The sequence below is a fragment of the Pristiophorus japonicus genome, chromosome 2 (genome assembly GCF_044704955.1).
Source record: "Pristiophorus japonicus isolate sPriJap1 chromosome 2, sPriJap1.hap1, whole genome shotgun sequence".
NCBI lineage: Eukaryota > Metazoa > Chordata > Chondrichthyes > Pristiophoridae > Pristiophorus > Pristiophorus japonicus.
In genome coordinates this window covers 87,473,603-87,487,038 of record NC_091978.1, presented here as the reverse complement: position 1 = coordinate 87,487,038, position 13,436 = coordinate 87,473,603, and the positions used below count along the sequence as shown (strand labels likewise).

At 45.6% G+C, this 13,436-nt stretch overlaps 1 protein-coding gene across 1 annotated transcript in view; it reads right to left on the bottom strand.

Annotated features, from left to right (window-relative positions):
• Positions 1–13,436, bottom strand: part of pdzd2 (PDZ domain containing 2) — a 444,706-nt gene that overhangs the window by 40,929 nt on the left and 390,341 nt on the right. The window contains exon 19 of the mRNA XM_070868346.1: positions 6,866–10,700. Within this exon, the coding sequence (XP_070724447.1) occupies positions 6,866–10,700 (3,835 nt within the window). The remainder of the gene's footprint in view (positions 1–6,865; positions 10,701–13,436) is intronic.

Below are 13,436 nucleotides of genomic sequence, written 5' to 3'. Positions count from 1 at the left end.
GTTCTCGACTCCATCCTGCAGCATGCTACCCGCCACCACCTCAGTGAGACCCCAACATTGCATTAGGTAGAAAAGGCCATAAGACAGCTAAAAAACAAGGCTACGGGAGCGGATGGAATCCCTGCTGAGGCACTGAAGTATGGCGGAGAGGCACTACTGGCGCGAATGCATGACCTCATCTCTCGCATCTGGAGAGAGGAGAGCATGCCAGGAGATCTTAGAGATGCAGTGATCGTGACCATCTTTAAAAAAGGGGACAAGTCCGACTGCGGCAACGACAGAGGAATCTCCCTGCTATCAACCACTGGGAAAGTCGTCGCTAGAGTCCTCCTCAATCGTCTTCTCCCCGTGGCCGAGGAACTTCTCCCGGAGTCGCAGTGCGGAATTTGTCCCCTCCAGGACAGCTGCAGGAAAAATGCAGGGAACAGCGCCAGCCCTTATACATGGCCTTCTTTGACCTTACAAAGGTCTTCGACACTGTCAACCGTGAGGGTCTATGGAGCGTCCTCCTCCGTTTCGGATGCTCCCAAAAGTACGTCACCATACTCCGCCTGCTCCACAACGACATGGGTCACATATCGCCTTAATCTCACTAAATGACGGAACAGGCTCGAGGGGCTAAATGGCCTACTTCTGTTCCTCTGTTATTATTCACAGCTCCAAGTGTTGCATTAGATCGGTGCAGGGAGGTAAATTAGTGGTGGAACTGCAAAATTAAATTCAAGTGAAAATTAAAGATATGCAGACAGTAAAGGGAAATAGAAGATTAGGGGACAAAAATCCTTAAAGACTTTGCAATGGTTCAGAGGGTGTTTCAACCGATTGGCAGTCTTTGCCTTGTCCAAAGGGACAGAGGGCTAAGAAATGGCAGGCAAAATAAGAGTGGAACTTTTCACAAAATTTCGAATGCCCCACAGCATTTCACAGTCAAAGAAGATCTTTTGAAGTGTAATCATTGTTGTAATGTAGGCAAACTAAACGAAACAGTCAATTTGTGCAAGGTCCCACAAATAACAATGATCACATAATCTGTTTTGTAATGTTTTTTTAACAGGGCCAAACTTTATCTGATGTCCCCACCTGCCCTAGCCCTAAGCTCACATCTTTCTCTAGTTTCTCTTTGATCTCCCCTCTTGATCTCTCCAAGCTCATCTTGTCCATGAGACCCACTTCCTGCTGCCCTGACCCTATTCTCACTAGACTGCTGACCACCCAACTTTCTTTTTCAGCTCCCATGCTAACCGACATTGTTAACGGTTCTCTCTCCTCAGGTACTGTTCTCCCTCCTTCAAATCTGCTGTCATCACTCCTCTCCTCAAAAAACCAACCCTTGATCCAACTTTTCTGGCTAGCTATCACACCATCTCCAACCTCCATTTCGTGTCCAAAGTACTTGAACGTATTGTCGCGTCCCAAATCCGTGACCATCTTTCCATGAATTCAATATTTGAATCCCTTCAATCTGGTTTTCGCCAGTACTACAGTAACGAAACGGCTCTCATCAAAGTCACAAATGACATCCTTTGTGAGTGTGACAAAGGTAAACTAATCTTCCTCATCCTTCTGGACCTGTCTGCAGCCTTTGACACAGTTGACCACTCCATCCTCCTCCAATGCCTCTCAACCATCGTGCAGCTAGATGGGACTGCACTTGCATGGTTCCTTTCTTATCTATCTAATCGTAACCAGAAAATCTCCTGCAATGGTTTCTCTTCCCACTCCCACATCGTTATCTCTGGTGTTCCCCCAAGGATCTGTCCTTGGCCCCCTCTTAATTCTCATCTATATGCTGCCCCTTGCGATATCATCCAAAACACGGGAGTCAATTTTCACATGTACGCTGACGACACCCAACTATACCTCTCTACCACTTCTCTTGACCCCTGCTTGGTATCTAAATGGTCAGACTGCTTGTCCGACATCCAGTACTGGATGAGCAGAAATTTTCTCCAATTAAATATCGGGAAACATAGAAACATAGAAAATAGGTGCAGGAGTAGGCCATTCAGCCCTTCGAGCCTGCACCGCCATTCAATGAGTTCATGGCTGAACATGCAACTTCAGCACCCCATTCCTGCTTTCTTGCCATACCCCTTGATCCCCCTAGTAGTAAGGACTACATCTAACTCCTTTTTGAAGTCATTATCTTTGGTCCCCGCCACAAACTGCGTTCGATAACCACTGGCTCCATCCCTCTCCCTAGCATCAATCTGAGACTGAGTTCACAACCTAGGTGTCATATTTGACCCTGAAATGAGTTTCCAGCCACATATCAGCAGCATAACTAAACTGCCTTTTTCCACCTCCGTAACATTGCCTGTCTACGCCCCTGCCTCAGCTCTTCTGCTGCTGAAACCCTCATTCATGGCTTTGTTACCTTTAGACTTGACTACTCCAACTCACTCCTGGCTGGCCTATCACATTCTAAACTTGAGGTCATCCAAAGCTCTGCAGCCCATGTCCTAACTCGCACCAAGTCATGATCGCCCATCATCCCTCTGCTTTCTGACCTATATTGGCTCCCGGTTAAACAACACCTCGATTTCAAAATTCTCATCCTTGTTTACAAATCACTCCATGACCTTGCTCCTCCAAATCTGTGTAATCTTTTTCAGCCTCACAACCCTACAAGATGTCTGCGCTCCTCAAATTCTGCCCTCTTGAACATCCCACATTATAACTGCTCAACCATCGGTGGCTGTGCCTTCAGCAGTTTGGGCCCTAAGCTCTGGAACTCCCTCCCTAAACCTCTCCGCCTCTCTACCTCTCTTTCCTCCTTTAAGATGCTCCTTAAAACCTACCTCTTTAACCAAGCTTTTGGTCATCTGCCTTAATTTCTTCTTTTGTGGCTTGGTGTCAGATTTATCTGTTTTATCTTGTATCAGGTGCTGTGAAGCACCTTGGGACTTTTTACTACGTTAAAGGCGCTATATAATTAAAAGTTGGTTGAAGGATAAATATTGACCAGGACACCAGGAGAACTCCCCTGCTCTTCTTCAAATCTTTTAAATCCCCACCTGAGAGGGCAGGTGGGGCATCAATTTAACATCTCATCTGATGGATAGCAAATCTGATAATGCATGATGCTGCATGAGGTGTTGTGAGGAGGCTGGCCTTGTTTACCAATTCCATATCACCATCCCCATAGGTCAGCATTACAGAATAGCTGGAAGGAGGTGGAGGCAGGGTTGAGGCCACAGCTGGCCATAACTTTCATTGGTTGTGCCAGATCTTTGCTATATGATAACTGTAGGTGTCCTAGCTAGCTATCTAAAACCTGGACTCAACCTCATCTTGCTCTGCCACTCATCACATCCCCATCACTCTGCCTTCCCCACTCTACTCCTGCACATCCTTACATCAACTTACCTTGCACCTCCACCTATCCCTCTCTATCTACATTATCACTTCCCAATCTCACTAGCCACCCCTCACAGTCATCCTAGTCCAATCATACCAATTAACAACACACAAGGGTAGGCACTTGGATGTTTTATGCAATGTTCATGTAAAGTTTCTGTTAATGTGGTGTCAAATATTGCAACCTTTATTTTCAACACTTTGCGATCTTTGACAGATTTGTGTGCACCTTTGAAAGTGGCTTAGTGAGTTGTAATGAATGGTGAGACATAATGGTAACCCCCAATGCTGATGAGTGTAAAAGGAATGGCTTGGGCATTTTAGGGATGCTTTATGGTGTTGGTGTGGGGTGGTGCCAACCTGGCACATCTTGTGGCAGCCAGGGTGTACAGCATCATGTGAAGTCAATCTGACCATGGTGAGACCATCCCTGGCCTCCCGGGCAGCAATGTGGTCGGGTGCTGATGCCTTTTGTCCTGTATGGCATCAGTTGATTGCGGAGATTTGGTGTTGTTGTTGGTGCTGCTTGTGTGCCTGGTGCTGCTGGTGTTGAGGCTGATCATGGTGGGATTCTGAGGACTAGAGATAGTTTCAAGGGCACCGATGCTGATGTAATAGATGGCAGGTGAACATGAGATGACAGAAGCGATCTGTCAATGGTGAGAGAGGTTGTTCCAATGAGATGACACTGGATAGAGAGTTTACTCCAAACACTTGCAAACTGCATAAAGCTCAATCTGTCTTCCAAATGCTGTAAGCAACAGCTTCTGAGCTTGGAAAGTGAACAGCTGTGAGATGGGTGCTTTTATAGCACATTTGCAGCTGTCAAGTAATGGCATGATTCCATGATCATTCAACTCCCGACGTGCTTACCTGACGTGATCCTGAGCAGCGTGGACCTTGTAAAATGTAAAGGTGAGCTCAAAATACTTCTTAATGAGCTGCTCACAAGGTCATAATGACCTGAATTGCCTCCGCTGCCGCTGTTTGTTGGGTCTGTTCAGTGCTGACAGACCCGACATCTGGGAAAGGCGCATGGCAGCAGGGTCCCAACCCGCTGACAAAAAAACATTCCTACGCGATCCGCCACCGAATGTGCCCGCTGACCCCCTCCCCAAAATTCCCCCCTATGTTACTAGCTTCCGCCTGCACCTGGAACACCATTATATATTACAATTACTTTAAAATTGCACAGGGTCCTCAAGGTTTTGAACAGTATGTGCATACAGATGCACAAAATATCTACCTTGGCTCCTTCAATGGATCAGTAAGTAAATGAAATAGCTGGCGAGGCATTCAGCCATACAGATCAAGAAGCAGGTTAATCGAGGGTTTATGCTGAGTTACCGGAGCTCAGTTACAGTGGTTCCAGGTGCGCTACAATTGGCTTTAGTTTGGGTTCGTGAGGAGAAAGATCAGCAAGTGTTTCTGCTTCTGATTGATATTTAGAGAACCCTGCTGAAAACGTACATGCCTACGGATGTCAGGTAAGCCCAGGCAAAGCACTCATTCTGTGCAACTGCACTCCATAGCCCTCAGAAGAGAAAGGGAAAAGACTTAAAAACCTTCTTTAGGCTTGATGTAGATTACATCTGTTTATTATTTTTGGTAAAATATAGGCCCCAAGTTTCCACACGCGGCAAAACAGACGCCCCTCCGAGCTGGGCGCCCGTTTTTCGCGCCGAAAACAGCACCTGAAAAAAAACGCGCTATTCTCGAGCGCTTTGCAGCTCGATGTCTGCTTGGCGCGGCGCCCAGGGGGTGGAGCCTACCACTCGTGCCGATTTTTTAAGTAGGAGGGGGCGGGTACAATTTAAATTAGTTTTTTTCGTGCCGGCAACCCTGCGCATGCGCGTTGGAGCGTTTGTGCACGCGCAGTCTGAAGGAAACATTGGCACTCGGCCATTTTAAAAAGTGCTGCAGAAAAAGTGAAAATTTGTTTCTTGAACCCTTGCAAAGGCTTGTATTTTAATTTTCTTGATATTTCTGTGTGTGAGGGTGAGGGAGTGCATTCTGTAATTAAAGATAGACTGTGATAAACGGGATACATGCACTTGTTTGAGACTATTCAAATTCTTTGTAGCTGTTCAATTTTTAACATATTTTAATAAAACCACATTGCCCTTCCATGATCAGCACTGAGGCTTCCTGCAGCTTTCTCCCCCTGCCGTCCATCGGGCCCGACGGCAAACGGCTGCCTCAAGTAATGAGGCTTCCTGCAGCCTTCTCCCTGCCTCCCCCCCCCTGCCGTCGGGAACGGCTGCCTCAAGTAATGAGGCTTCCTACAGCCTTCTCCCTGCCTCCCCCCCCTGCCGTCGGGAACGGCTGCCTCAAGTAATGAGGCTTCCTACAGCCTTCTCCCTGCCTCCCCCCCTGCCGTCGGGAACGGCTGCCTCAAGTAATGAGGCTTCCTACAGCCTTCTCCCTGCCTCCCCCCCCCTGCCGTCGGGAACGGCTGCCTCAAGTAATGAGGCTTCCTACAGCCTTCTCCCTGCCTCCCCCCCCCTGCCGTCGGGAACGGCTGCCTCAAGTAATGAGGCTTCCTACAGCCTTCTCCCTGCCTCCCCCCCCCTGCCGTCGGGAACGGCTGCCTCAAGTAATGAGGCTTCCTGCAGCCTTCTCCCTGTCTCCCCCCCCTGCCGTCGGGAACGGCTGCCTGCCTGCCCCTCCCGTCGTCGGGACCGACGCCACACCGCTGACTGAAAGGCCTGCCTGAAGCACTTTCACACCGGTAGGAAGATGGTTTATTTAATCTTTTCTTTGCTTATAAATTTTTATTCAGTTTGGATTTATTTGTATAATATTTGTATAAGTATAAATAAGGATTTATTGTAGAACTTAATGACTTCCCTTCCCCCCCCCCCCACCTCGTTCCCAATGCCTAATTTGTAACCTGCGCCTGATTTTTTAATGTGTAGACAAGGTTTTTTCAAGTCTACAAAAATATTCACTTGCTCCATTCTAAGTTAGTTTGGAGTACGTTTTCACTGTGGAAACTTTCAAATCATGCGTCAGTGGCCGGACACGCCCCCTTTTGAAAAAAAAATTCAGTTCCAAAGTGAAACTGTTCTACCTGACTAGAACTGCAGAAAACTAAATGTGGAGAATTCCGATTTCTAAGATACTCCGTTCTACACCAGTTGCTCCTAAAAATCAGGAGCAAATCATGTGGAAACTTGGGGCCATAATGTGGGAAACACTGACTTATAACTAACCCTACTTTTTGCTAAAAATAGCCAATAGTAGAAATTATATCCTAAGGCTTTCAAGGTTTGGTCTCCTCTGAGCTTTGATAAGTTTGGACCAGGTTGACCTAAGACTCAAGGGAGTCAATTTAATATTCTGCAATAAAATGGTCTCTGGAGAGTTGTAAAGTGTTATTTAAATAATTTATACATATTGTCTGCTCTTGGCATTTAGAGCTTAATGACCTTTATACACCTTCTGCACTTTGAAATCAATGTAATTCTCTGGGTATATAGCTTCAGACATCATTGTTACTAACCTGACAGACCAACTTCTGCATTTGTGTTCAGACAAATTCTCACTATTTGGCAGCTCGTCATCAGACCAAGAATCCAGTGTTCCAGTGCTGCTTTTCCAGGTGCTCTTTGATCTTAAACTAGAAATTCCAGGCCTATATATTTTCACTAAACCTGACTCATTGGTAGCAGAGGAGGTTCCTGAGGAAATATTTGTAAGGCTTTCAGCAGCAGGACCAATAGACCTTCGTGGCTTGACTTCCAGTTCAGTTTTAAAGCTTTGGATCATTGGATCAGTAGAGTAATCACTGCACAGTTTGTCAAGATCTGGCATGCTTAGTGCTCTCAGTTCCCGTAGCTTGGAGCGAGACAATGAATTTGGGCGATGGTTGACTGATGATCTACTTTTATTATTGTTAACCTTGCAAGAAGTGAAATCCTGCTCATGAGACCTTTCACTGCTGAAATCACATTCCTTGGTCTTTTTAAGCTCTTCGGTAATGCTCCCAGAATGATTTGTTTCAAAGCTTAGAAAAGCCAAGCTCGAAGGAGACTTTTCTAATTGCAGTGATGGAAATGCACCTTCAGAGCTCCCTTCAGTATAAGAGCTCAAACTACGTCTCAATGCACGCGATGTATCAATGTCACGAATGGATGAAATATTGGATGTCACTAGAGGTATTGCACTCCCCGATATTCGCCTTCCTATTGCTGGCTTGGTAGAAGAGCTTGCATTGCAAGTAACAAAGGATGAGTCTAGAAACTGCGTGTCTATTTTCCTGATTACAGGTTTATCAAAGCTAGCTAGGCTCTCAAAAGACTTAATTCTCTGTCTGACAGAAAAAGAAGAGCCACCCTCTGGTGGGTAATTCAGCTGATTTGTAAAACTTCCCATATTTGACTTGTCCTTGACCCTTTGATAGAAGGCAAAATCAGTGCTGGGGTGTTTTTCTTCACTCAAAGATTTCCTTAAGATTCCAGTTGCCTCAATTTTTGGTTGATCTATACCTTTAACAGTGGAGTGTAATTGTAGTGTGTCAAATGATTTTACCTCTCTTTCAAGTAACAGTTTTTGTTTTTGAGAAGAAGCTTTGATTGCATGGTCAGATGGATACTTAGCAACCTGTGTATCATCACTACTTAGTTGAGCTGGTTTCTGCTCTAACCTGACAGGAGGCTTTGGGGCTAATTTTGGTTTCTGGGCAATATCCAGTGTTACAGAGGATTTAGTTGACTTTTGGTCTAAAAGTCCTGAAGGAGTAGCCATGCTATTAACTTCTTTCCGCTCCAAAGAAGGTGATGTTAGTTTTAATTCTATAAAGCTACATTGAGTTGCCATGCATTCCTGATCATCTTCATGTAATAAAGTTGAAGAGAGTACAGGAGAGTCTTTCAATGGTTTAGATCCTGTGGGTGGCAAATGCTCATCTGGCTTCCCTTTTTGTGATGGTTTCTGCTCTATTTTCTGTGCGCCTTGTGACAATTTCCCCCCGTTTTTATCGACCATGTTAGCATTCTCATACAGATCCAATTCTGTAGGAGATGTGATACGCAATTCAGTAGATCGTTCACTGGACATTTGTGTAATGTTCTCTTCACTTCCATAAATTTTTGATTCTGCAAATGACTTATGAGAGTTTTTAATCCATGCACTTTTCCTGATATCTTTGTGCATTTCTTTGGGTTCTTCATCTTTTAGTTTATGATCAAGTGTTACCTGTAATTCTGTCTCTTTTCTGTCCTTAGATTCTTCTTTCAACACTTGATTTTGCCTTTCATTGCTCAACTCCACTTTATCAGTGAAATTAGGTGACTTTGTTTCACCTTTATCTTTCTGTCTTGTTTGGAGTCTGGTCTCTGCTGCTAAGTGCATTGAAAGCTGTTCTGAAGAATGTGCAGGAACTTTACTGATCTCTTTCTCTTGCTTCATTTCAGATTTATTTTTCTCAGCTTGTTTGTTTGTTTTTAAATTACATATTAAAGATGCTCTTTTGGCGAAGAGCTTTGATGATAGATGATCAAAAACTGGTGACTTTTCTGGACTTTTCTGCAATGACTCTGGTTTTTTGGATCCATCAGACTTTATTGTATTCTTCTCACAGGTTTCTGAATGTGGTTTGTTTTTACTTTTAATGCTGAGCCCCTTTAGTTTTGGTGCAGAATAGAACTTCTGGGTTTTGTCCTGAAACTTAGATCTAGTGCACATTTGAGATGCTGCTCCACTTTCACTTTGCCCTTTAAATTGTGTTGAGGATTTTGCATTTTGTGCTCCCAAAGATTGTTTGGATTGATTAACGGCATGTCTTTGTGGCTGGGGACTAGGATTTTTTACAGTACCTGACAAGGCCAGTCTTTCCTTTCTGATATGAGTCATGGATGAGGCTACATCCTGAGCACCCGGGTTAGACTTATTTGTAGCAGATAACCTAGGCTTGGGCACTGGATACTGGGATGGAAGGCTTGTTTTTGTAATTTCTGGTTTCTTGGTATGTTTCAAGGCATCTAATGATGAAGAAAAATCATGGTCTGTTCTGGTTAGTTCCAAACAAGATTCTGACTGAAGTCTTGATGCAGAAAGGACAGAATCACTGTGGTGTTCTAACTTTTCACCCAATTCCCTGGCAATTTCTCCTATACAAGGGTCTTTGTCTGACTCTTGGTTATGAGAAGTCATTACATCTGTGCTTTCCACAGCATGATTTTTATTCGTTGGCAGATCCTCCTTGGAAGACATAGCAAATCCCAGAATTTTGATTTGTGAATCATTTACATCCATAATAGTAAGGATACTTGTGTTTTCAAATTTGATCTGTTCAGATGGCCTACCATCAACAGAATTTGGCAATGGGTCCTGTTCAGCAATCTCTGTTCGATTCTTGGCAAAAGTAGGCAGCGAGTATGAGATTAAACTATCCCCATTTTTATGGCATGAAGAGGATAGATTTGTATTTGTTTTTTCAGCTACTGCAATTGTCTCTTTACTTACTTCTGGAGCAAGCTCATTCATTGGCAACCCACTTTTATGCAGAACACTGTGATTCAGATTTATTGGAAGGTGCGCAAATTGCTGTGATGTGTTATTTTGATCACTAGGCTGGTAGCAGATTTCAACCTCTTCAATATCTGAATCTGCAACACTAAGGCTTTCACATTGACTGAAACTAACATCTCCAGGTGAAACCACTGCCACTTTATTACAAGATAATTGAGGGCTACCAGAAGATTCAGTCTCTGAATCAGAGTCCACAGCAGCAGCATACATGGATTGTTGTTTACTGTTTTCCTTGATGCCTGTTAAACTCAATGGCTTTTCCTCCTTCTCTGTGCTTAAATTTCTGGAGTAGTTAGTCAGGCAGGTTTTGTTCACGAAAAATACTTTGCCTGTGTTGACTGAATTCAGAACAGAATAGTCAAGAACAACCTGCTTGATGTCTGTTGAAGAATCACCTTTACTACTTACGCCATTCGTGTTGTTGATAGCTTTTATTGAATGAGCAGCAATCTCAACTTGGTTCCTTTCCGAATTCAGAGACAAAGTATTTGTAATTTCTTCCTCAGCAGAATTTAGCTCATTGATGACATCATCAATGTCTGTAACCGGGACGTCACATTTGTTACCGTGCAGTAAGGTATTGTAAGAATCCTGTGACAACTCTTGGTTCTTCTCCACAGAGTCTCCAGTCGGTTTTCCCTGGGTCTGCATTTCCATGCTTGTAGCTCTGATCTGCAGCAAGTCCTCAATCTTTTCCTCGCTACTTTCTTTGGCAGTTAAGCTTTTATCAGGTTCTAAGTTATCAGGTTCTACCAAATTCAGATCTGTTGAAGATGACGAGATGATATTGGATAGTCTGTCTACAGCTGTAGAAAAGAAATATGCATTAGAGAATATTGTCATGTTTCAAATCTAGATATAGATAGAATCATATTAAGCCAATCTGAAATAGTCACTGCTGGAATGAGAGGATAAACCAAGCCTCAGATTGTCCTAGTCCCGCCCTCGCTACAGCTGGCACGGGAAGAAGAAAATTACAGTTGGTGGAAACGCAATTTCTGAGCTCCCACCAGACATTACTATCTTTATAAATACTTTGACAAATCAGTTTTTAAAAAACAAAATCATTAAATCAGTTGCCAACTGTCACACAAATAATATATTGGCAACATCAATATTTTCACATTGAAGTATTTTGTTTGTCTGCAATGTTGGCAGGCACGACACATTGACTAATAGGTCAGATTTGGAGTTTGGTCACTTGGTAAACTTCCAGACAATAAATTCCATTCATCCATGAGCAACTGATTTAAGCTTAAAGATTTTGCAGATAAAGGCAAATTCCATCACGAATATGGTGCAGTAAAATGGAAATGGTAATAAAAGTTCTCTGATTGCAAATGTCATGAGATGCCCTCAACTTCCAACACTTAATGGTCAATGGTTTCTTCTCATGCATCAGTTTATGCGATGCTTATCTGGATAAATCCTGATCTTGGATATCGCTTGTGCATTTTACTGGTTTACACAACATGGACATATCAGCATCTAAAGTGAAACTGGGTACATACATATTTTGCTATCCATGTCTAGTTCATTCCCGGGATGGCAGGACTGACATATGAAGAAAGACTGGATCGACTAAGCTTATATTCACTGGAATTTAGAAGAATGAGAGGGGATCTCATAGAAACATATAAAATTCTGACGGGATTGGACAGGTTAGATGCAGGAAGAATGTTCTCGATGTTGGGGAAGTCCAGAACCAGGGGTCACAGTCTAAGGCTCAGGGGTAAGCCATTTAGGACCGAATTGAGGTGAAACTTCTTCATTCAGAGAATTGTGAATCTGTGGAATACTCTACCATAGAAAGTTGTTGAGGTCAGTTCATTGGATATATTCAAAAGGGAGTTAGATGTGGTCCTTACGGCTAAAGGGATCAAAGGGAATGGAGAGAAAGCAGGAATGGGGTACTAAAGTTGCATGATCAGCCATGATCATATTGGGCCCAAGTTTCCACAAGAAAAAAAACGGGCGCCCCTCCGAGCTGGGCGCCCGTTTTTCGCACCTAAAAAAATCCTCGGTATTCTCCACCTACTTACAGGTCCACTGGCCCTCGGCGCAGCCAGCACGAGCCGTGGGGGGGGGGGCGGAGCCAGGTCCCGGCGCTGAAAACAGTGCCGGGACCTCTGCACATGCGTGCTACAGTTGGCACGCAAGTGCAGTAGCTCCAGGCGCCGAACTGTGTGGGAGGGGCCCGAAGCACGCAGCCCCTAGCCCTGGCTGAATGGCCTCACTGGGGTTGCGTGGATAAGGCTCCTCCCACGGCCAGCTCCTGCTCCCCGCCCCCGACAAGACCCGACACCCGCTCCCCCCCCTCCCCCCGCCGACCAGACCCGACCCAACACCCGCTCCCCCCCCCCCACCGCCGACAGACCCGACCCGACACCCGCTCCCCCCCAACCCACCGACCAGACCCGACCCGACACTCGCTCCCCCCCCCCCGCCGCCGACCAGACCCGACACCCGACACCCGCTCCCCCCCCCCACCGACCAGACCCGACCCGACACTCGCTCCCCCCCCCCCGCCGCCGACCAGACCCGACACCCGACACCCGCTCCCCCCCCCCCACCGACCAGACCCGACCCGACACTCGCTCCTGTTCCCCGACCCGACCCCCCCCCCCCCCCACTGGACCCGACTCCCGGACTGGATCCGATCCGACCTGACCTCTCCCTTCCCCACACCTCCCCCCCCCTCTCTCTCCCCCCCCCCGCTCTCTCTCTCTCTCCCTCTCCTCTCTCTCTCTCCCTCCCCTCTCTCTCTCTCCCTCCCTCCCCTCTCTCTCTCTCCCTCCCTCCCCTCTCTCTCTCTCCCTCCCCTCTCTCTCCCTCCCTCCCCTCTCTCTCCCTCCCTCCCGCCCCTCTCTCTCTCTCCCTCCCCTCTCTCTCCCTCCCTCCCGCCCCTCTCTCTCTCTCCCTCCCTCCACCCCCTCTCTCTCTCTCGCTCCCTCTCTCTCTCTCTCTCTCTCCCCCTCCCTCTCAGCGACACGAATGGCTTTCTCCCCCCTCCCTCCCGCTCAGCGGCACGAACGGCTGCAGAATTCTCCCTGGCTGAAGCACTTTCACACAGGTAGGAAGATGGTTTATTTAATCTTTTCTTGGCTTATAAATGTTTATTCAGGTTGGATTTATTTGTATAATATTTGTATAAGTATAAATAAGGATTTATTGTCGAATTTAATGAGTTCCCTTCCCCCCACCTCGTTCTGGACGCCTAATTTGTAACCTGCGCCTGATTTTTTAATGTGTAGAACAGGTTTTTTCAGTTCTACAAAAATCTTCACTGGCTCCATTCTACTTTAGTTTGGAGTACGTTTTCACTGTGGAAACTTTCAAATCAGGCGTCAGTGGCTGGACACGCCCCCTTTTGAAGAAAAAATTCTGTTCTAAACTAGAACTGTTCTACCTGACTAGAACTGCAGAAAAAAAAATGTGGAGAATTGCGATTTCTAAAATAATCCGTTCTCCACCAGTTGCTCCTAAAAATCAGGCGCGAATCATGTGGAAACTTGGGCCCTATGAATGGTGGTGCAGACTTG